Here is a 25634-nt window from a genome sequence, read left to right as displayed (position 1 = left end):
CTCTAGAGTGTTAAGAAGGTTTTACTAGAGCCATATAGAGCCATATAAGGGAAAATGCCCCGCCCCTGGTGGCCATGTTTTAAAAGCAACCAAAACCATTTTCAAACTCATCCAAGATATCATTTGGGACAAATCTTCTGACCAAGTTTCATGATGATCGGAAAATAAATGTGACCTCTATAGTGTTAACAAAGTTTTACTTTTGCCATATAAGGAAAAATGCCCCGCCCCCAAGATGGCCATGTTTTTCAACCAACCGGCATCATTTTTCAAGTCGTCCAAGATATTATTGGGATAAATCTTCTGACCGAGTTCCATGAAGATCGGACTATAAATGTGTCCTCTAGAGTGTTAACAAGATTTTACTATAGCCATATAAGGAAAAATGCCCCGCCCCTTGGCAGCCATGTTTTTCAAGCAAACGTAACCATTTCGAACTCATCCATGATATCAATAAGACAAATCTTCTGACCAAATTTCATGAAAATTGGAAATAAATGTGGCCTCTAGTGTTAACAAGGTTTTACTAAAGACATATAAGGAAAAATGCCCCGCTCCCTGGCGGCCATGCTTTTCAACCAATGGGTATCATTTCTGTTCTCGACCAAGATATTATTGGGATGAATCTTCTAACCAAGTTTAATGAAGATTGGACAATAAATGTGACCTCTAGTGTTAACAAGATTTTACTATAGCCATATTAGGAAAAATGCCCCGCCACTTGGCAGCCATGTTTTTTAAGCAAAGGTTACCATTTTCAAGCACATCCAAGATATAATTGGGACAAATCTTCTGAGCAAGTTTCATGAAGATCGGAAAATAAATGTGGCCTCAACTGTGTTAACAAGGTTTTACTATAGACATATAAGGAAAAATGCCCCGCCCCCTGGCGGCGATGTTTTCAACCAACCTGCATCATTTTCGAACTCGTTCAAGATATTATTATGATAAATCTTCTGACCAAGTTTCATGAAGATCAGACAATAAATGTGGCTTCTAGAGTGTTAACAAGATTTTACTATAGCCATGATTATATAGCCATATAAGGAAAAATGCCCCGCCCCTTGGCAGCCATGTTTTTCAAGCAAAGGTTACCATTTCTGAACTCATTTAAGATATCATTGGTACAAATCTTCTGAGCAAGTTTCATGACGATCGGAAAATAAATGTGGCCTCTAGAGTGTTAACAAGGTTTTACTATAGCCATATTAGGAAAAATGCCCCGCCCACTGGCGGCCATGTTTTTCAATCAACTGGCATCATTTTCTTACTCGTCCAAGATATTATTGAGATGAATCTTCTGACCAAGTTTCATGAAGATCAGACAATAAATGTGGCCTCTAGAGTGTTAACAAGATTTTACTATAGCCATATTAGGAAAAATTCTCCGCCCCTTTGCAGCCATGTTTTTCAAGCAAACGTAACCATTTTCAAACTCATCCAAGATATTATTAAGACCAATCTTCTGACGAAATTTCATGAAGATTGGACAATAAATGTGGCCTCTTGAGAGTTAACAAGGCAAATGTTGACGGCGCACGACGGACGACGGTCAAAAAGCGATCACAAAAGCTCACCATGAGCACGTTGTGCTCAGGTGAGCTAAAAACAAGAGTTCCGCAGTCGGAGACATATGCCCCCCAAAACATGGCTTTGAACTAGTGATCCAAATTTCAATAGGGGTAATCTACTGCCCAAGGCCAATGCACACGTGAAGTCTCAAGCCAATCTGTCTATGGTTGAAAAGTTATTGATCGGAAACGAATTTCACACTTATTGAGACAGTGACCTGGGGTCGTATTCCAGAAGCATCTTAAGGTAAATTTTATTTTTATCTTTAAATTGGGAAAAATTCTTAAGTTTTTCATTTCATATTGCAATCGATTGGCATTAAGATATACATTTAAATAATACCATTACATTATGCCAATGTTATTTTAGGAATACCAAAAACACATATATTTCCTTATTTAGTAAAGAAATACAAAACATTGTAATGTTGAACTTAAGTGAAATAATTTAAGAAATGACTTAAGATGTTTCTGGAATACCACCCCTGCCTTTTGACCTAGTGACCCAATTCGAAAGGGGTCATCTACTGTCGAAAGCCAATGCACACATGAAGTATCAAACCAATCGGTCAATCCGTTTACGAGTTATTGATCGGAAACGAACTGGTCTACCGACAGACCGACCAGCAAAACAATATACCCCTGGCATTTTCTTCGAAGAAGGGGGGGGGGGGGGGCATAATAACTATAAACACTTGTTGCAATGGGCATACATTCAATAAACATTATTCCATTTTAAAAACTTAAAGAAAAAAACTATTTACATCAAAGAAAAATTGTCTATGAAAACATCTCGCTATTAACAAGATTCATAATAACAAACGTCAACGTAAAAGAAACACTGTTGTAACATTTTGTATCAATAGTGAAAACACTGTGCCTTGACTCCCCTTGTCAGACATAATGTGCTACGCTTGCAGATAAAGTAAATAAAATATATGTGTATATTTGTCTGTAAAGCATATGTTAATCACGTTATGCGTATTAGTTATGCGTATTAGTATTTTCATTTTTGTAATCTTCATCATCAAAGCATTTAGTTAACCTTACGAGTATGAAATATTTTAATGAACGTAAAATTGCTGTAATACTATTACAAGCCTAAACGAGACAACAAAAATGTAACACAATAATCGACGTTTAGTTAAAAGATTTCATAAATCTTTTTCATGATCGTTTCAATAATGTATATGCATGTATAACACAGGCAGCAGTATCATAAATTTGCCCCCCCCCATCCCCTGGGACCCTACCCCCCTCCCCCCGAGTTTACCCCAGGGGTTCCAGATTGTTAAATGTACACCTATTGTGTATGGTTTTACTTTTCAACATCGAATATTGACAAAAATACATTGTTTGAAAAAATAACCCTCGTGTTGGTATTATATATACACAAGGTATGAAACGCACTATATGCCTATTGCTGAAAGATTGTGGAACACTGGACGTGACCTTTTTCATCGAAAACACACATGTTTCCATGCAGTTGCCGACAAAAAGCAACTGGATTCGTTAAAAGACAGTAAAAGCAACGAGATAACACTACTAACCGATCTCCTGCTCGGCTAATAACTTTAATATTCAATTAAATTCGACTTTCTCGCTACATGTCTGTGTTTTGCTGTCATATTTTGTCGATCGAATGCTCGGTTCTTAAACGCCATATCATTGGCCAACACAATGAGAACAATCAACCAGATGACGCGTTATAAAATTAAAATGGTGTGCATGTGTAGATGAAACACCGTTGACATATAGCGTGAAAGTCAAATTTAATTGAATATATTAAAGTTATTAGCCGAGCAGGAGATCGGTTAGTTGTGTAATCACGTTGCTTTTACTGTCTTTTAACGAATCCAGTTGCATTTTGTCGGCAACTGCATGGAAACATGTGTGTTTTCGGTGAAAAAGGTCACGTCCAGTGTTACACAATCTTTCAGCAATAGACATATAGTACGTTTCATACCTTGTGTATATATAATACCTATACGAGGGTTATTTTTTCAAACTGTGTATTTTTGTCAATATTCGTTGTTGAAAAGTCAAACCATACAAAATAGGTGTACATTTAACAATCTGGAACCCCTGGGGTAAGCTCGGGGGGGGGGGGGGGAGGTAGGGTCCCCGGGGGGGGGGGGTAGGGTCCCCGGGGGGGGGGTAGGGTCCCCGGGGGGGGGGTAGGGTCCCCGGGGGGGCAAATTTATGATACTGCTGCCTGTGATGTATAATACTTTTTTCACACCGTTTAAGATGTTTGCGTTAAATATAGCTCGGTTTTGAGTTGAATAAAATCTATTTTTAGTTGTATAAAGTTCTAAATGATATTCATCTAAGTTTCATGTCGTTGGAAAATCTAACATATAAAAACATGGTAAAATCTATTGCGCTATTGTATTGTAAACGTTCTTAATGATAAGAGGTATACCATAGGAGTTCGTATAACGATTTAATATTATATAAGGTCTAGTTTTCGGTTTACTTGTAGCTCGCTTTGGCGTCGCCTTGGTTGTTATTCACGGGCAAGTTATCCGCGAGCGCTTTCTTCACTATGGGCTTCTCGAGGAATCGGTCCCAAAGGCCGACAACTACGTCGGTGACGATGAGCTGATTAGCGTTTTTGGCGATCATCTGCAACAGAAAGACGCCGTCACCGCGCAGGAAGTTGGCGAATTTCCGAGACAGGGTTTTGTCTGTCGTCGTCTGCAGCCTGTGAAAGAAGCGAAATTACGGACGAAATTATGCTGCCGAACATGTGTTAATTCGTGCGTTATTAATGTCCGTATTCGAAATTTGTCTGGAAACAAACTATAAGAAAACAAATTTCTTAAACAAGGGTTGAAATACAGTCAAATTGACAAAAGGAAATACTGTACAATATTAAACATTACGTTCTTGACATACTGAGGATTTGAAAAAAGAACCTTAATGCATGCCATAATTTATGCCCACTCATGCACAAAACACTTTGGTCGATGAACTCTGACTTTCAATGGGAATGATTTGAATGACTATCAACTCACTTTGTGGAACTTTGGTTGAAATAGCAGCACTTTGTTTGACAAAGTTGTGATGCTCCGAACAAATGTTCCACGCCGTCCCTCAAACCGACAGCTCGGCCATTTTTCAAGCCGGCGTTTTATACATAACCATTTGAATTTAAGTGATCTCACCTTCCCCTCATTTTCAAGTAGCGCTTCACGAACGTAAGTCTGTTCTTCACAAATATCTGCCGCCAGATCCAGGCAAGAAGGTTAATGGCGGTCGCCGTGGCAACAAGTATGAACCAGAACCAGAGAAAAAGGAAGATCTTCTCGTTGTAAAGGTTCAGAGGCAAGATGCACTGGATTGTTTCTTTTTCCTTAAAGCCAAAGCAGATGATGTATCTAAATGTAACGTATGGACTTTCGAGGTTATACATAATTGAAGACGTCCGACATGTGTAATTTTATTGAGGTCATTAATAAATTTACAGTTCTTAACCCACGAATAAATGAAACAAAGTTGCCTTTCGAAATATTTATCGCAGTGTTCAATATTTACGCATAATAGTGACGTCAAAAAGATTGTGTCTGAACGCACGACTTAATTGTTACAGCAATATCAAAACCATTTCACGGGAATTGGTGGGAAACACTGTTGTGATATTCGTTACATTTCAGTGTCGTAAAGTTGGGAGGTTGCTTTGTTTATCAGGTTGGGCATTAAACTCCGGATTTTCATTAAGCTATTCTGTTTTAAAAAGTAATAACATTTCTGTTCATCGGATCAACAGCATTTCAATACAACCAACTTCAGTCTGTTAAGGCAAACATCATTAAATACATACATATAGTTAAATACAGAATGAACAGTATCCATTCATAAATGTGCTATATTACTTATTTAGATATTTTATAGATTTATATTTTAGCAAGTTATACAAAAAAGTAATACTGTTTACATAAAGATGTAAAAAAAACTGTCAACCGCCTCCCCCCATCCCCGCAAAACACACGCGCCCAAACAATTACCACACAACAATCGACACACGGACTGAAATACTTACAGGGGCGTCCACTTTGAAGGACCGAATGGAGAAACTGCACATGGTGGTCCGCGGGAACCGCCTCGACTCCTTCATCTGGTGTTCGTATGCGAGCGTCTTCATCGCCTCGAGTCCGTAGTAACTGTAGAAACCGCCCATGAACGCGTCCAGTAGGAAGAACTGGCCCACTACGTTTGCGAGGAACAGCAGCTTGGTCAGCATGTAAAGACCTGCGTGGGGGAGACATACATGTAAGTTAATACTTACTACTTGATATATTGAAATACAGGACGAACAACATAAATATGTCAGTCGGACCCGGCGCTCTCAGTCAGATGAACGCCAGACTTTCTTTCCTGTGATATTGAGTTCAAATTCCAGGTCGGCTTGTCTCAAAACTATAGAGTTTGTTTGCCATGAAAACATCTAGGCCGTTTTTCCGTTACTTTTGATTAAAGGTTGGAAATTGAGATGTAAAATTCGGAGAATGGCTATGAAAACAATACAACGACCACTTTTTACAAGATTCGTGCGTGCGGACTAGGCTAAAATTTGAGATGCTGTTAATGAGCGCAGCATCCATATTGCCCACCTGTCAGGAATGTCCCCTCGCGGCGGTTCAAGCAGAACAGGACGCGACCCAGTTTCTGACGCATGCGCACAAAGCAGTTCCAGTGGTACTGGCGGTTGGCATCAAGCCAGCGGTCAATGGTGCAGACGATCTGAAGCAGTGCAATTAATAAACTAAGTTATGTAAGGCATATAATGACCTTTGTTTGATATAAAGGATGTTTTGACCGAATTAAATTTTACTGTGCCACTCGTAAACATTGTGTTTTCTAAATCCACTCGTGAAAGCAATATTCAAACATTCCCCAAAATCAACCAATGGTCTTTTTTGTAAGCTTTAGTACAATAAATAAATAAAAAACGCAAAGAAAGCTTAAACGTCATACGTTCTGTGTTCTGTTTTGATCAACATGTGCGGTAAATGACGTCATAAAGGAGTCAGACATTATTTATCATATGCGTGGTGCGGAAAAGGCTAGAAGTGGTAATGTCATGGTAGTCAATAGAGTTAAATGAATATTTTCACAAGATCTCTTGCAATGATGGTGGTTACACAACCATTTACCGGTATTGAAAACAATACCAAGTACTGGCTATGAAAGTTAGACAACGGTTTTGTAATGAAAATTCTCTGGAAACCAAAACTCTGCTATACTGCTCGCACCTCTGCCACCTTCTCGTCCCGTTTGGCGTCCTCTACGTAGTGGCTGGCGGCCATCATCTCCACGACCTTGTTTATCTCGATTCCAGAGAAGCTCGCAAAGCAGCGCCACAGCAGACACGGTACCTGCACGACATGAGTGGTGTTGTGTGTGTGTGTGCCAATTGTGTTTTCGTAATGAAAACTTAACACATACGAACACAATGAGATATAGTATCTAGAATAGGTGTTGAACTCAGATTAATAGCCTGTCATCAAGGCTCATAGTTTAGGTTCTCTAATGAAGGTTACAATTACATAGATAATTTTGATATACCAGTATATAAAATTAATGTGTTGGATACAAGATATTATTGAAGGGAGTCTTAGATAGTTAGAAAGCTTGATCTCTTAAGGCCTTTGCGAGTGATCCAGGTTTTCGTGAAGAGCAATACAAGTATTCTGCACTCGACATTTACATAATGTTATACGACTATTATTATCAGTATTTTCACGTTTTGTATAGTATATTTATGTTTAATAAAAATCAAATAAAATGACTAAACATACTCAGGTCAAAAGACGTAATGACCATAAACAATAACGTCATTATCCTGCACGTGTTTTCAACAAGATGGTAATACAGCTGCTTAATTAACACTTCATGACGTTATTTGGTGAATGCATGCCTATTACTAGTTACACGACTGCTTACTGACTGCGTACGGCGTGTATGCTACAAGGGCAGTAAATTCATATGGGGCAAGAAACTATATGACGTCATCTTGTTTTATTATGTGACGTCATTTAACGACTAAAAATGACAAGATCCTGTCCTCATTTGGAAAAAATCAGTCAGAATGTGACCTGGATTTAGCCAATAAAAACGAGTATTCTAAAGCAAGCAATATAAAAAACAATGACCTTGAAGAAGAGGGCGCTGCAGAGCAGAATGAGTGGCACGTATTGGTAGTACGTGATGTCGAGATCACCAGTGTCTCCACGTGGAATGTGCTCATCCATGGGCACAAAGTATGTGTTGTGAACCCAGCAGTGGTTCACCGCGTACTTCGCCATATGCGCTGTCAACGAAAATACAACATAGATTATATTATTTGTTTGTTTGTAAAAGTATTTGTTTGTCGATTTGTATCGATTTTAAATAACGTGATTTTAGTTATTATCATAGGACGGCTTATAGTTAGCTCACGCACACTTGTCCAAGCTCATCAGATCTGTACCGAGTGTACATACTTATACCAGCTATTGATATCTGCGTTACTTGAATCTAAGAAAGAGGCTGAATGTTAACAGAAGTACGAGAAGTAATAGAGTGACGAATCTCGATGCAATTTAAGTGTAAATGTTACCGCTGGCACTGGCTGTCATGCCAACACAAAAGTCCTTTGTTTTCGCTAGCATCGCTCAAAATTTGGAAGGTAGGACGGCTCAATCATTTAACCCATATATGCCTAGTGGACTCTCCCATCCTTCTAAATTGGATCAATTCATTTCCAAAATTAGGGATGTCTAGTATATTTATTTCTATATTTAGAATATTTCTTACAGAAATTCCTTAAAGCAAACAGCGCAGACCCTGATGAGACGCCGCATCATGCGGCGTCTCATCTGGGTCTACGCTGTTTGCCAAGGCATTTTTTCTAGACGCTAGGCATAAATGGATTTAAATGGATTTAAACAATTACATTTCTCCACTGTTATACAATTACATGCATAATTACATGCAGTAATCTTCCTAACCTCTATTTAAGGTAGCGCACCCCTAATGGCCACATATCCAAATATACTCTAATTAATTATTTTCTTAATCAGCATCATTTCACTGAACTACATGCAAATTTGTAGGTAGGCTTTCCATGATTTTAAAACAAATACCGATTTTTTCAAAACCACCCCACGCTCGGCTTTTGTCCGGTTTACCCCTGGGGTATATAAAAGTTCCATAATTCACTCAAATTTCCAAATATGGGCATGCAGTTGGTGTGTACAGATGCAGTAAAGTTGTTTAAAGTTTAAACACAATAAAATAAGTATTCTTTTACAGACATTTATTTTTTACAAATTTTTATCTATGGAAGAGCGCCATGAAATGTAAGTGATTTTAGCCACGTAAAAATTGGGTCGGTTAAAAACAAAGTGTCATAAAATTCAAAATAGTTTCATTTAAGTTATATTTTAAACGTAGTTTTTATAGAAACACTATATACAGCAAAAATACCAAGAAAAAGACAGATTTACCGTTTACTTTTTGAGATAAAAATAAAAATGCAACATGCATCATTCGTATTTTCAGCAGTAAATCACCCAATTTAGCCATAACGTTGTTTTAATTTTAAAAATTGAAGGATGTGCATAAAAATCTCAACATATTTAACAATAAACATAGGTTATATGGTATATTAAATCAAATTACGTTAGAAAAGAAAAAAAACGCGTTGCAAAAAGTATGCGATGTCGGCAAGATTCGAACCTGCGCGGGAAGATCCCAAAAGGTTTAAAGTCCATCGCCTTAACCACTCGGCCACGACAACTTCAGATTTGTGCGAGTTTAAATTAAATATGGATAAGTAAACAGGTAAAAAGGCTCGTCGATCTTTGAAGAAATCGCGAAATCGTATTTTTTTCAGATGATATTTGGGTCAAAGTCAATATTTATTGTGAAAATAATATATTCTAAAGGAATTACGTATATCAGAATTCGAAGTTTGAAAAAAAAAATGCATCCCTCGGAAATAACCGATCATTGAAGATCGGCATGATCGTAAAATAAATCGCGGGAAATCATTAAGGGTGCGCTTCCTTAACATGACATGTGCATAAATTTGTCTTACTTCAAATTAGTTAAGAGAGTATGATACATCGTAGCGAAAATTATCGCTAACGCAGTTTATAATTAATTCAGTGAATATGATCGAAAAAAGAAGAAAATGATTGAAAACTCACCATCAAACAAAAATCTTAGGTTTGCCATTAAAAAATTAGGACTGCCGGGTAAGTGGAAACTTTTCCTTCCTCTTACCAGGAAATAATATTAATTAAAAAAATTGTTACCAGAAATGTCAGTCTTTCATAATTCGTGTGCTGCAAACAATGAGACATAACCAATTACCCGCTAGACCTTCCCAAAGCGCCCCCTGTTAATCACGTGCGTACCCGTGTATTCTCCTTTCATCCAGCAAGCGATCCGGTCATCCATATAGGAGCCTCCCAGGACGAACATCGAGAAGCTACACAGGATCACCACCGTGTAGATATGGCTTAGCCGGTCTGCCCAGTCGTCATCGGCGTTGCCGGCGAGTTTCGACCACGTGGTCCATGACACCAGGATATCACGAACTCTATTCGGAAATGCATGTGTACACATAAAATGGCCTTTTCGCGGGAAAACTGGATTAAATGCAAGTGGGTAAGTGTCGTCTTGGACTGCCAAGGTTCATCCGTAACATTACTTTGAGCACACACAATCTGGTTACGACGCTTTATAATGGTGCGGAAATACATTTGTTTTAGATCGCACTAACAATTGCCAGTGGGAACAAAATGATGGTTTTACGTCGTATATTATAATCTATTATTATCATAATGGATTTAATTCTTTAAATGGGTCAAAGTTCTGCTAAAAAAACTCAAGATGTATAAAAAGAATGTGAGGTTTCATAAGACTTCGTCATATGAATCCCCGTTACATGTACCTGACCAAACGTTAATTTTTTTTCCTAGCGTATACAAATTTACTGTGTATATGAATGCTTTTTACACCGTATGTTTTTTTTTAAACTTTAATATCCATATAAACACGATTGAAATCAAATGCTTAATCGAACTGAAATCTACACATCTTATCTTTATGCTTTAGTGTTTTTTTTTGGTTTACCCTTGTTTTTAAGATAAGTTTCGAGGGCATTATAACGACATGGCGTTCCCATAATGACGTCATGTCAGAATTTTAAATACGCAACGTCGAAAGTGCGTTCAATTTATAGTTTTATAACATATTATTATTTTTTCGTTTGTTCATAAGCAGTTAATTATCAATTTTATTAAGTGATATTTTATACTGAACATGATGTACTTTTACAATAAAACATAAAGTAAATCAACCTCGTAGATGGTTTTACTTACGACATGTTTTACTTGAGGCGTTACCCCCGCCCGGGTCGAACCACTTTGATGAGCAACTGTTTTGTAGTTACCTATTGGTTGAAATAATCAAGACTCAGTAAGTTACAATATGTAACATCAGTAAGTAACACAGTAACGGTGAGTAACCTGTACGTGTACATAATGTAATATCAATGAATGAACATGAAACTATACAACTGTCCTATTAAGTCGTGTTTGTTCTGTCAAATCGTATCCAGAGCCCCAGATAAGGTTTTATGAAATTCTTAACGTTACTACCAGATTTTCAAACCGAATTCTTAACTCTGAAATTTATTCTTAACGTTACTTCTAAGTTTTGGAAAATAATTCTTAACTTTTTTAATGACCTAAAAATAAATAATAATTATTATTTTCATGCAAAAAATCAAAATAAACATACTAGCAACTTAATTTATACGAGTTCAACAGTGTCTATTCAGTATTATACAATTTTATTTTTCAAATACCTTCATATGCTCAAACTGTGCTTAGATTGCATGCCTTCGATGAATTTTTAATATTTCACAATTAAAATGGGTCTCCCCTTCAATCTTTTCAACAATTAGCCACGGGAATTGTCCCTTCCACTCGTTCAATGTTTTTTTTTTTAAAGTTTGGACCCGTCGTGTCGCGTTTTTTTATAGCTTTTCCGACTGTGTTGGCAACTTAACATACAACATCGTATATGATCTTTTCTATAATGTCTTTCTTAACATTCAACTTCGGCTCACTTTGAGTACAATATGTTAAAAGCGTGTTTTTGCACGCCTTGCAGTTTTGAGGACGCTCTATGGGCGCCGCCATTGTTTTTTGACAGATAGACTGTACACGCCGCTTTTATTGGAAAGAATGCGCTTTGTTAAACAAACCAGATAACCATTCTATATAAGCAACGAAAAGATCTTAAATACGCAAAATAACTCAATACAAATTGATACGAATCGATGTCAAAATAATATTCGTAACTTGATTTTGTAATTCTTAATGGTACGACAAGATTTTAAAATATATACGTAACAGACTTGAAAATAATTCGTAATTACGAAAATACCACCCTTATCTGGAGCTCTGCCGGTATCGCAATGATCGCTGCGGTGCAACCTGACACAACCGTCGAACATAATACAATACGATGCTCATGGCACAATATCAGCGTAATGTACCAATTATTTAGTATTATATACGTCATATTATCAATAAGATTAAAAAATTGACCTTAAGGTTGACCTTGACCTTTCACCACTCAAAATGTGCAGCTCCATGAGATACACCTGCATGCCAAATATCAAGCTGCTATCTTCAATATTGCAAAAGTTATGGCCAATGTTTAAGTTTGACGCAAACAAACAAACCAACAAACAGACAGGGCAAAAGCAATATGTCGCCCGGTATAGACTGGAGAACATAAACATGTATATAAAGATACAATGTTTTTCGCGGGATAACGATAATTGCCAATTGATCGACACTTTGTCCCGCACTTTGTTTTGAAATTTAAAAAGTAGTCCGGCTAATAGCGTGCTTCTGAAATAGAAAACACTTGTACTGAAATTGAATACAAGTCTCGCGTATATGAATGACGAACACAAAACGAAAGGTATATACTATCAAAAATAAAAGCTATTTTATCCCAGTTCATTTCAAACTTTTAACTATTGTATATGGCAGAAGAATACAAAACGAAATGAATATAATAGAAATTTCAAACATTTTATTGAATGACATTTTTGTATCTTTTATCAAGATATATTTCTTGATTTAAAATTCCATGACGTCAAACTAATTCACTGCATTAAATCATGCACAAAAACTAAAACAAAACTGCAATACGAATTCTATACTTCTTTAGTTTAACTTGTATATATTTCTTCGTCTCACTACAGTATAATCTTACTGTAGACTTACAACAAAATACGCATACCGTCCGGCTGCTTAAGTATTTCACGGCTTCTATTTTTTTACATCAACACAGAAATGTTTTAAATGTACGACAATACTGATAATCCTATCTAATTCAATCCACGATTGCAAGAATTATATAACACATATGTTATCTCGAAATACATTAAAAATTAAACACAAATATAACGTTCTGAGCAGATTTCCTAACAAGTTCGTTTCAAACTGCTCTTAAAATAAAGTCACAAACAAGCGGTTGTTATTTGATGGTCTAAGACAAAATATCACACACGTGTATGCGGCATTGCTGATGACAGATTCAATACGTCATCACCTGCTTTGGTATTCTCACTGCACGAACAGTGCAGTTTATGGATGCAGATGTTCTGCCATATGAAAAGCTATTAAAGATGTTTGTGAAGTTTCAAAAAAGGCGTTATACGTTTCTTAGATACAAGGTTCATCCAAAACACTACCAAAATGTTCCCTTTAAACTTAACAAGAATATCAGTGAAACTGATGGATGCTCCCCGATGATGCGCTTTGTCAATCTATGTGTTAATAAACACCTAAAAATATATTATTAGCCTCGGTGACCTTGACCCCAGTGACCTCAAACCTCATCAAAATGTAGTCACTAGTTGTCCATGCAAGGTACCTACATGCCAAATATGTTAGAGATCGGTAAAATATTGAAGGCGCTATGAGAAACTGTAACAAAATTGTGACGGAAATATCTATTTGTAGCCCCGGTGACCTTGAACTTGACCCCAGTGACCTCAAACCTCATCAAAAGGTGAAGGTCCATGCAAGGTACATACATGCCAACTATGTAAGAGAACGGTAAAACATTGAAATCGCTATGAGAAACTGTAACAAAATTATGACGGAAAAATCCATTATTAGCCTCGGTGACCTTGACCTTGACACCAATGACCTCAAAGCTCATCAAAAGGGAGACTCAGAGGTTCATGAAAGGTACCTACATGCCAAATATGTAAGAGATTCGAAAAATATTGAAGGTGCTATGAGAAACTATAACAAAATTGTGATTGAAAAATCTATTAATAGCCTTGGTGACCTTGACCCCAGTGACTCCAAACCTCATCAAAAGGTAGAGGTCCATGCAAGGTACCTACATGCCAAATATGTAAGAGATTGGTAAAATATTGAAGGCGCTATGAGCAACTGAACATAAGTGTGACGGAAGGAAGGAAAGATGGAAGGAAGTAAGGAACTTCAAACTGGCGACTATATGTCCCCCCCCCCGAAAATTTTCGGGGAGCATAAAAAAGTAATGAACAATCTCATCTTAATGTTTTATTTCTATTAAAAACTCCGCTTAGGGAAAATACAACAAAATGCATTTTCGCAATTTAGATTTTCATGCTTAGTTTAATAAGTTCTTTATCACATATTTTCAGGACTGTAAACTAACATTGAATAGCGAGTATATACGATCATATTACGCTTAATAATGGATAATAAAAGATGGCATTGAAATCGTATATACTCGCTTTAACCACAGTCGGTACTTGACCTGAATCTGTAATGGCCATGAAGGAAAGAATTTCATTTTTGCAGTTTGACTGGCCTCGTGCAAGCCCTGATCGACTTCCGCCGAGAGTGTTGCGGTCGGGTATACGTGGGATATTAGTTCTGTTGAATCAACAGTACCCAAATAGTTTCAGGCTGGACAAAATGTGAAAACACCGTTAAGGACTTTATTTTTCAAATATCTCAAGTTATTGAAATACATTTGCAATCATCTTTAATGCATATAAGACACTTTTTCGAGTAGTTTGTGTCGATAAGATATAAGAATAAATCCTTGAATACGTATAGAATCGTTGACAAAATATCACGTTGCTTAAAGCATAACCGTGCAGTACACAATGTTTTTTTAACAAGAACGCTGCCTAGCTTATTAAAATAAGTAATTCTAATGTATTTCACATTGCCATCAGCATGATGATAATACACACAATAGATCTATCACATTTCAGAGAATCTCCCGTACTAACACACCTTATTTTGATATCAGATAAGTATTTATACTAACTTTGAATAAGAGATAAACTTACCCAATCCGCCTATACTTGTTCCGTACAAGAAAACACACTCGAAAGTTTTAATTATGCACTAATTGAAAATTCTTAAGAAAAATTTGAAAAGTTATTTGAAAAAAGACCACTTTAATACCGGTGTGTTTACATCCTTTAACGTTAAATTGGGAACCCCACAAAGTCACGTGATCCTGCGCTGGAAAGGGGGTGTGCTCGATTGCAATAGTCATTGTGCAAATGAAATTTAAAAAATTGATTCACTGAACTATTGAAAGATTTGATAAAATAAACATCCAATCGGAACAGGGTATTCTAACTGAACACGCGTATATATATCGCCTGACGTGAATCCACGATGATTTCATCAAACGTTTTCAGGGGAGCATGCATATACGGGAGCCCACCGGGTTTAAGTGAGGTTAGTTGGAAGTACACTTCCAAGATGGCGTCGTTTTAGTGTTTTTCGTGAAGGAGTAGCGGATATTTTCACCCGGTTAGCCAGTTTACATATATTTTTCTTTTAAATTTAATAAGCCCTTTCGGCTCTACGGTGTTTGTGCTCCCATCGGTTTTTTGTTTCAATACCGTAGACGTCGGAAAAAAAAAGTTATTGAAGCAAAACCGTCGACAAATTTGTTGTTTAATTTCTTGACCTTCGAGATGTTGGATGTTGGAATATCATTTTCTCTCATTATAAACAGTAATTATGCATGTTTACAGTAACATATAACATAAATCACGATTTATTTTTTTATCTCGATGCGTTTTAATGTCTATTAATGCATTTAAAAATTAATGCCGAATTATAACGGGTTATCCCCCCTCCCCCCTTTTGGGAACGAACTTCCTTTTAATCAGCGAGGGATGTAGATTTGTTTTAAAGGGTTAGAAGGGTTAGTGTTTGTTATTGCTGTATTTTTTATATGTTACGATTTAAATATTTACCTCAAATATTAAGGTCGCGAATTTACGGTAATCGAGCCTCGAGGATATATACCAAAGCAACAAGCATATCGTACATATGCATTTTTATCGGGATAAATACAGTTTAAGAGAAAATACAGGAAGGTAAAATTAGTACGCCTATAAAGTTTTAGTGTACCTCTGCCTCTGGCATGTCTGGTGTCGTAGTGCCTAGTGGTGACGGGCGAAATCAGTTATGCCGGTATTGCCTACTGGTAAATGATGATAATACACACAATAGATCTATCACATTTCAGAGAATCTCCCGTACTAACACACCTTATTTTGATATCAGATAAGTATTTATACTAACTTTGAATAAGAGATAAACTTACCCAATCCGCCTATACTTGTTCCGTACAAGAAAACACACTCGAAAGTTAACTCTTTCACAATTGCATCATTTTCAATAAACATAAGATAGAAAATGACGTTTAAACTATGACGTAATATACCAAAAGCATTGCATTCCCGGAATAGTTTGTGACACTGTGTTGGAAGGAAGTGTCAACAATGTACACGGAGCGTATGCATACACGAAAATATATTATATAGAGAGAGATCTACATGGGCGTTATTTTTTAAAAACTGTCAATAATAATTATTTTTTTACAGTATTTGTAGTCTAGTTCACTTACGAGTGACTAACCACCAAGATTGAAATGGTACAGGTAAAATAAATAACTGCGCAGAATGTGTATGTCACAGGTGGTTAGCGTGTGGCTATGATATTAATTAGTGAAAACGTCATTTTGAATGATAAATAATCATATTATAACGAAAAATTAACTTTTCTGAAAAAAAAAATATTTCACTATCAAATATATATATAACAAGGTATGCAACTCAAAATCAGCCCAAAACGGGGTGCATCGCTTTGAACAGCCATATCTTCATAATTTTGCAGCGATTTTCACGATCTCGGTCTTATTCAACGCAGAAATGAATTTCCTTTCTGGAAATGTATATGTCTTGCAATATTTTAACAAATGCTGGGTCAACGTTTAAGAAATAACACGATACACAACACGCATGACCCAGTTGACAGTGATCATGCTGTCTTTAAGACTGAAATCTTCACGGAGTAAAGGGCAACTTCCCTACAAAGTTCATGTAGTTCGATACCATAATTCAATAAAACGTATGAAAAAACATTATTACCGTTCTTGTCGTTACATTCTGCATCAAGACTAACTGTCCAGCGCCGTTTGAAACCTTTGTTTACATACATTTCAACTAACTGACATTTTAAAAATACGAGTGATTTCATTGGTCCAATGCGGAGGTGTGTCTTTACAACTGGAGATTTCATTCATAAAGAATACATGATCACTGTCAACTGGGTCATGCGTGTTGTGTATCGTGTTATTTCTTAAAAGTTGACCCAGCATTTGTATAAATATTGCAAGACATATACATTTCCAGAAAGGAAATTCATTTCTGCGTTGAATAAGACCGAGATCGTGAAAATCACTGCACAATTGATGAAGATATGGCTGTTCAAAGCGATGCACCCCGTTTTGGGGTGATTTTGAGTTGCATACCTTGTTATATATATATTTGATAGTGAAATTATTTTTTTCAGAAAAGTTAATTTTTCGTTATAATATGATTATTTATCATTCAAAATGATGTTTTCACTAATTAATATCATAGCCACACGCTAACCACCTGTGGTGTATGTCAATGGCATGTCTATTGTTATATATCTTAATTTAAACAAATTCATTTTCGCTAGTTTGCACCGATAGAAAGTCCGGGGTTTGTTGAGAAACTCGAGTCTTTTCCTGGGTAGAACTTATACTAGGTGCCTTCAGAAAAGATCTCGAGAACTCATTCTAGTGCAAATGGGCATCAAACTAGGACTTTCTGATTGCATAAGGCCTACACCTTATCAAATATGGCCGGACAAACTTTTTTTTATAATAAACATAGATAATTCCCTCATATTTAAATAGTTTCTTATTTACCACAAGAACACGTGAAGCTACTTTTTTTACTGCCATCGGTATAAAACATGGTGAATGTGCATGTGCATCGAACTAACTCAAAAACTGTCATTTTATTACAGTGCTTCAGTAGTGTCCGTCGTGTACATATGTGAGCACATTTTCAGCCTCATAAGAAAAGTCATCGAGAAGATTCTTGGCTTGTTTCAGGAAGACAAATGCACCCGTCCAATTAATTGACCAACTCCACTGATTGTGTTTCCCTGCATTGTTGACTTAGGAAAAAGTATCTTTAGCAGAATTGACTATTTAACAACAGCTTTCGGTATGGGGAGACATAAGGCCATTTGATGCTACGATTTGTTCCTCTCCCCCACACACACTCACACATTTCTCTTCACATACTTCTCTAGAATCCATTAGCAATTTATTGAGAGCTCTACACAGTTTCGTGTACGACCTATGTTTTGATCGCATATACACTTTACAAAAGTTTGTTAATGTTTATGTCGGTGAATGCTTTTAAATAATCCTTCACTCGCAAAACACAACTTGTTTCTCTAGTACAAGAATATCCTTCGTTGTTGGTATTGAACGTGCATAAATTTGATTTTGGGTGGGGGACTTGACATGGAAAATGCCTTAACCAGTTGCAACTCCTAGCGACATCGAGGGTTAATAGCTTGGAGTTGGATTATTGCAACTAGCTACCTAAACACACGAATTCAACACACCAGCTCCATCCAAACTGGTCTTTGGAGTTCAACACACCAGCTCCATCCAAACTGGTCATTGGAGTTCAACACACCAGCTCCATCCAAACTGGTCATTGGAGTTCAACACACCAGCTCCATCCAAACTGGTCATTGGAGTTCAACACACCAGCTCCATCCAAACTGGTCATTGGAGTTCAACACACCAGCTCCATCCAAACTGGTCATTGGAGTTCAACACACCAGATCCATCCAAACTGGTCATTGGAGTTCAACACACCAGCTCCATCCAAACTGGTCATTGGAGTTTAACACACCAGCTCAATCCAAACTGGTCATTGGAGTTCAACACACCAGCTCCCTCCAAACTGGCCATCGGGAACTAAATTTAAATACCGGAAAACCCACACACCGGCAAGCAACATCACTTATATTTTACACTTTGTTTTAAAGGGGCCGTCAACAAGATTTCATGAAAAATGAAAATTTCTAAAATACCGTATTTTTTACAATTATTAGTTTATATTGATTAAAATATCACGACTGCGGCCAATTGTATAAATCTGGATAACTCTTATCCAGCGGATAACTTTTGGTTATCCTATCATAAAATTGAAGATAACCAAAAGTTATCCGCTGGATAAGAGATATGCAGATTTATACAATTGGCTACTGGTATATTACATTACTTGAAAAAGTTCTTACGTTTTCATATTTTCAGTATATTCGGTAATACAATTTTACTGGGTATTTGTACCACGTAACTACCAGTTAACTATAAATAACGCAAGTAGAAAAACACATCCAACTAGTATTATGCAAGACACCAATAGTGACAAATTGGCGGTGATGTCCCTTAAATACTGTTAGTATTTTGCATAGTTATATATGTATGAATAATTGTGCAGTGTATTTTCTCAGTATTTCCAGAGATTTAGGAAATCATTCATTTTTAGTTCTTTGGTATCTCGCTGTTATCAATAATGTTACATACACATCTTGAAATAATGTTTGTCTTAAATAGTGCCATAATTTCATACCTCATGTACAACCTAACTCGCCACTGGTTTAACACTGTTGTGTTGTGCGTATTGGTCAGTTTTGGTGAATGTTATGAAACATTAATGCATGTGTTGTTTTAATAAAAATATATCATAAATGTCGCATTATAATAACTTACATGTATGTTTGTTGAAGTTTTATATATATCATATAAGTATATGCATACTGATTATTAATGTTTGACTTATAAATGCTTATTGAGCAAATTGACCGATGGTATTGATTTGATAATTTCAATAAATTTAACTATAATTGATATCAATCTTTTTTTTCTATAATGGTTGTCATCATCAAACTAATTTACCCCCCCCCCCCCCCCTCCGCCCCTACCCCAACACCACATTCATAAGCATTTTTGTGTTACTATAATCTTATGGATTTATAGTTTTAAATGAATCTGTTCATAGGAGTTTTAAATCTCAATTGGCCCCACCCACTTTTAAAAATAGGTTTTAATGTTCAGAAGTGCAGTGGGAGTCCCTAAAACAATCAATATATATTACATTTAAAGTGTATCTAGAAATGATTTGGCTAAAGTCCGCATTTTTGTAACTTTTATTGGTTAAAAAGTAAAAATCTAAGCTTAATGTGGCAAAATTCTGATTTTCAACCAATTCATTTTGTTGAAAACCATCATTTTGTTTAACGAACTATCGTTTACTCACAAAAAAAGTAGCAAAATAGTAATCGCAATACATTACTGGTGAACAAACAAACATTTAAAACTACCTATGTGGGTGATTGTTTGGGTAAATACTGTCTGATGGGCGTTTTTCCCCAAATTGGCGGCCATTTTGTCGGCCATCTTAAATTTTCCATTTTCACCAAATACATAGGGATGCAGCTTTTGGTATGTTGTAGTACAAGAATTTGGGATTCAAATTATGATACAATAAATTCTTTTCCAATTTTGTCTAGGTATAGCCCTATTTCGGGCTAGATTAAATGCGCTACAATAATTTCTTTTTGCAATTATAAGAATACCTCATATTTTCCAACAGTAGGCGGAGTATTTACTTGTCCGGCGTGACGTCAATCGTCAACTTGTATGTAGCAATTTTGTCACGTGACATGACTAACAGCGATCGATGTCTGAACTGTCCAATGATATGTGCGCTGTGTCTTATATTACTATATAGGAGCGAATGTCGCATTGGAAATTTAAGCGCTGCATTTTTGCTGCTACAATCAACATGTGCGGGAAATTGTTGAGAGTAATGTTTCTGGTGCACGCATTTGCGGCATGTTTGGGCGCATCAAATACATCAAAATTCATAAAAGTGTCTAACGCAATACAAATGCCATATTTGGAAATGTCAAGCAGATCTGCTGAAGGGCGTTTTGCATGCGCTGCACTTTGCAGTGATGACTGTTGGTATGTGAAGTACGAGGACAACGGATTGGGTTCAGGCACCTGTGACGTGTACAGCCTAAGATACACGGCCTTCAGCAAGCTGCAATTCGTGAATATTTCAAATCAGCATAAAAAAGGTAAACGCACACTAAAGCGTTATTTATATGTTTGTCACACATTACGTTTATGGCATGGCTATGTTTATGGCATGGCTATGTTTATGGCATGACTATGCTTATATAAACACGAATGTTACTTTTAGAATTGGAAAGCATATAATTAATTATTGCCACTACTTTTTTTTCTTGGAGTACTCCATGTTCATTAGTGTGGAGTATATGTATTAAAATTCACGTTATGTAAATCGTTAACATTTTTATGAAAGATTTATATGCTGTCAATGTTAAGTAAAAAAGCGTTTTTTTTTTTATTTGCTGAGTTATAAAAGTGTACGCAAATATTGCGAAGAATAGGTAACCTAATCTTAAAGCCATAATAAATTGTTATACTGTAAACTTGATCTCTGTATGAACATTTTCATGATTCGCTTATTTTCGTTTCTGCAAAGAGATAAGCCTAAACATACCTTCAGTTCGCACAATCAGAAGTAACAGACTCCGAGTATTCCCCGGACGTTCCATTAATTAAATAATCTTTAAAAACAACTAGTCCATGTTTTATTTATTTAATAATATAGATGTATTCAAAATGTGTTGCTGTTTTCAATCTCTTGCATTGTTTCCTGATTAGTACTCATTGTAGAACATTGTAGACTCATCGTGTTATGTGCAAACACCTTTATTGTTATTAAACTCTTTGTATTTTTAATTTCAATGAGGAAAACTTCTTATTAAACATTTAAGAGCACATTGAATTGTTCACTTAGTACATTTATTATTTGTTAAAACAAGTTTCGTTCCCACACAAACGGCATCAGTTTCAGAGATTTAAAAATAAACATAAACATAAGAAGCACTCAAAGACATTGCGTCACTATTAACAACAAAACACTGCATATTATTGAGTTTGAATAAGAACAGTAGTCAATACTAGTTACAAAAAGCTTGACAAGTTCTCAATCTACGAGCTCAATCCCGAATCTCTTAAATACAACGTCAGTCCGAATCAACAATTGCGTTGTTTTTGGTTTTTTAGCAAATGTGAATTGCTTTGGAAAAGGCGTTGCATGTTTAAACAAGATAAGTATTGATGCATCAAAGGGCGTCGGGAATTTCAGTGTAAAATGCACTCAATGAAGTTACATGGAACGATTTTTTTTCTACTGTAAATATTAATATATTGGCCGATTATTTTAAACAAAATAGAAAAAGATACTGGTATAACCATTATCTATGATTTTGTGTTATAACCCCCAAATAACCATTATTTATGATGTTGTGTTATAACCCCCAAATAACCATTATCTATGATGTTGTGTTATAACCCACAAATAACCATTATCTATGATTTTGTGTTGTAACTCCCAAATATTTCATAGTTCATTTTATTTACATTGGTTTCCCTTTTTTTACTGGTATCCGTGTGCAGTTGTCATTAATGGAAGAGAACTGTGTAGGTTTTAAAAAATCTGCTTCATCTTGTGACGTAATTTCATATTTTTCTCAACTTCAAGGGGAGATGATTCTGAACTAATTCTTACGTTGCTCATTTACGATAGGGGTTGAGTACTAATTGATATGAAAACACTGTAAAAGTTTGAAAACAAATTGAATGAAAACTGTAAATTGTATAAAGAAGCTGCATTTCACAATACTTTGAAATTCAGTAAAAGATCATAATAGATTTATTGCTCCGATATTCATCATTTTCAATAGAGTTCGAGTAATACTGATATAAAAACACTTAGCAAGTTTGGAAAGATTCAGACGAAAGTTGTGAAATCTTTTAAACAAGTGGAAATTGTTTATTCTGTCAAATTTAATAGAAAAAATTCTGGACTTATTGTTCCGATGTTTCTCATTTTTAATGAGGTCAAAATGCTCATTGATATGAAGACACTGTAAGTTTGGAAAGAATCTGATGAAAAATGTTTACATAATCACCGAACCAAGCAGTTTTTTACTTTTATTTTTAAATTCAAAGAGACATAATTCTGGACTTATGATCCGATATTGCTCATATAGAGTTTGGGTTGGGTCCTCATTGATAAAAAAAACCTGTGAAAGCTTGGGAACAATCGGATGAAAATTTTGGACTTCGAACAAGGATTTCAAAATTTATCAAATTCTAAGGAAGATAACTATGGACGTAATGGTCGGATAAAGGGCCCATACCACCTGGATAGTATTACGTGCCGCGCTTCGCGCTCTATATGTGGTTCTTAAAAAAGAAACTCCGAGGAGTGCTTGACTCTAGGGAAACGGGTTGCCGGGACACAGCTCCTCATTGATAAGCGGCTGCTTCCTTTATCGCAACTCATTGTTAAAATCAATAATACGTGTCGCGCTTCGCGCTCTATATGTGGTAGGGAAAGGCCTATGATAGACAACCATAAAAATACATGGATAATAGATGTGCTGTTTGCATTTATTTGTTAATATAAAAACACGTGTATTTTTTATAAGATATTTAAGTGATGTAAGAAATTTTAATTAACGTTGTCACCACGTTGCATCCATTAATTTTAATAAAAATGTCCAATTGTAGTAAAATGGATTTTAAAATGTCTACATAAAATAAAGCTTTATTATATTTATTAAACTTACTGAAACAATTGTCAGCCGCCGAACTGTTCCGTTCGTGCCGGAACCCGGGATTGAACCGGGGGCCTTTAGATGACTGTTGCGTATACAACTTCAGTCTAACGCTCTCCCAACTGAGCTATTCCGGCTGACATTCACTTATGTACTGCTATTTGGTGAAGTTGTGTATAGCGATCGTTATTATATGTCTATTAATAAACTAATACATTGTTCGTTTTCGTACCACTACGCCTTCCAATAAACTTGCTTGCGCGATAGGTCGTCAAATATCGTACTACATTGATTCTCCACTAAATAAGCAAATTAGAAAAACCACAAAATAAATATATTTTGATTATATAAAACATCATTTGTTTTTATACAAAACCAGAAAGTTTCGCGTAATTGCCCAGTCCCTGTGATCTTTCCCCTGTGATCATTTGTGGATCAGTTATTAATTAAAACAATTAGCTTTGCATTATTGGCAATAAATGTTGTAATAAATGTAATGGGAACAAATGCAGTACTTATTTACACTAATTTACACAAAAAATCACCACTATGCAAGATATTCTTAAAACAAAAATATATACATTGATCCGTAAAATAACTTCTCCTCCCATAAGCGAAAAAAAATGCATAACATACTAGTCGCCGCCCTCCAGGGCGACGCCAATACTTATAATAATCAGTGTTAACTTTTTTAAAGGGAATGCGGATTTGGGCTCTTTTGGCCATATCGCATAATTATGCAACCAATAGTTGAAATGAACCCAACAGTGCTAACAAATGCGCATTGGTTGATTTATTTGATTTTTTTTTGGCCAATCAGTTCACTGCTTTTACATATAGTTTAAATAATAAGATAACCTTGTGTTATATTAGTACTGTGTAAAACTAAGGTATTTACTAAAATAATGAGCAATGGATTTGTTCATGCCAATTGATGGATCTCATCCTCATTCGCTGATGCAGTGTTTCTTTTAAACAGGGACACAATTTGACTCCTGCTGTTTATTATTTTTATTCATATGCCTGATTTCACTATCGCTAAACTAGTCATTTAAATAACACTAAGTCATTATAACCCCGAACAACAAAGTTGTAAGAGGGGGTAGGTATACTTGATTCAGATTGTACAGCTGGTCACCCGGATTCGATTAATTTTGTTTAGGGCAAAACTCGAAACGAATTATAATTTGTCTCACATTAAAGTTCATTGTAGATATGCGTTTCTAATTGATGGGATGTGCTTAACACAGAAGCCATAACTCTTTCTTTTATTTTTAATTGTCTAATTGACGGGTAGTGCATTGCAAAAACCATAACTCTTGCGTCCACACTAAAAGAATTATTACCCTTAAAATTATTATTGATTTATGTATTTAAAGTGAGCATTATTCTATATTAGTAATCAATGATTTATATGGTTTTCCATACGATGATTGATTTAATTGAATGGAAATTCTGTACACAATAGGCACTAATCTTGCTTCCATATGTGTGTATTATGTAAAACATGTATCAATGGTGATCTAAATGCTATACAAGGATATTTAGCAGATATCACAGAATTCGACAAGTATCTTGAGTCTCTTGAACTTACAAACACAGAAAATACAAACGAAGTAATATCGATAGAACAAAATAATACAGACAAAGTCGTTGATAGCAATGGCAAACAATAATCAACTTATGTAAATCCACAAATCACACAATTACTAATGGTCGTTTAAACAATGAGCAAGAAAACCAGTTAATATTTTCATCAACACGCGGCTTGAGTATAACTGATTTCTTACTCATAAATGCGAACGATGCTGATAGCATGAGTGAGTTTAAAATACTCGACTAGACATGTTTTTTCGGTCATACGGCCGTTCATGTCTCTTAAATGTATCTCAAGAAGCAAAGAAAAACAACCAGAATAAACATAAATGACTGAAATTGTGTTAAC

The 25634-nt window shown here is 35.8% G+C and overlaps 2 protein-coding genes and 1 non-coding gene across 9 annotated transcripts in view; 1 reads left to right on the top strand and 2 right to left on the bottom strand.

Annotated features, from left to right (window-relative positions):
* Positions 1 to 3729: 3729 nt before the first annotated feature.
* On the bottom strand, positions 3730 to 16364 carry LOC127869193 (innexin unc-9-like). Of its 5 annotated transcripts, XM_052411544.1 has the most exons (10): positions 16233 to 16315; positions 14409 to 14560; positions 10949 to 11019; positions 9980 to 10164; positions 7730 to 7887; positions 6830 to 6952; positions 6188 to 6317; positions 5617 to 5825; positions 4742 to 4929; positions 3730 to 4278 (listed from the first exon to the last, which is right to left on the bottom strand). In XM_052411544.1, exons 3-10 carry the CDS (start codon positions 10951 to 10953, stop codon positions 4047 to 4049), a joined length of 1230 nt encoding a protein of 409 aa, XP_052267504.1. In that variant the 5' UTR covers positions 10954 to 11019; positions 14409 to 14560; positions 16233 to 16315; the 3' UTR covers positions 3730 to 4046. The 5 variants fall into 5 exon arrangements, with proteins under 5 accessions (XP_052267504.1, XP_052267499.1, XP_052267500.1 ...); XM_052411539.1 differs by lacking the exon at positions 14409 to 14560 and having other exon boundaries at positions 16233 to 16364; XM_052411540.1 differs by lacking the exons at positions 14409 to 14560; positions 16233 to 16315 and adding an exon at positions 14953 to 15026.
* LOC127869196 (alpha-1,6-mannosyl-glycoprotein 2-beta-N-acetylglucosaminyltransferase-like) overlaps positions 15141 to 25634 on the top strand; it is a 33058-nt gene continuing 22564 nt past the window's right edge. Inside the window, exon 1 of one of the 3 annotated variants that reach the window (XM_052411549.1) lies at positions 15141 to 15352. In XM_052411549.1, coding sequence (XP_052267509.1) covers positions 15290 to 15352 — 63 coding nt within the window. In that variant the 5' untranslated portion in view covers positions 15141 to 15289. Of the gene's footprint in view, positions 15428 to 20814; positions 21113 to 25634 lie in introns of those variants that run through there. The other 2 variants (XM_052411550.1, XM_052411551.1) reach the window with 2 other exon arrangements.
* Trnaf-gaa (transfer RNA phenylalanine (anticodon GAA)) lies at positions 23737 to 23826 on the bottom strand. Its single transcript is given in 2 exon segments — positions 23737 to 23772; positions 23790 to 23826. It is a non-coding gene; the product is annotated as a tRNA-Phe (tRNA).

Source organism: Dreissena polymorpha, chromosome 2 (genome assembly GCF_020536995.1).
Source record: "Dreissena polymorpha isolate Duluth1 chromosome 2, UMN_Dpol_1.0, whole genome shotgun sequence".
Lineage (NCBI taxonomy): Eukaryota > Metazoa > Mollusca > Bivalvia > Myida > Dreissenidae > Dreissena > Dreissena polymorpha.
This window is presented reverse-complemented; position numbering and strand designations above follow the sequence as displayed.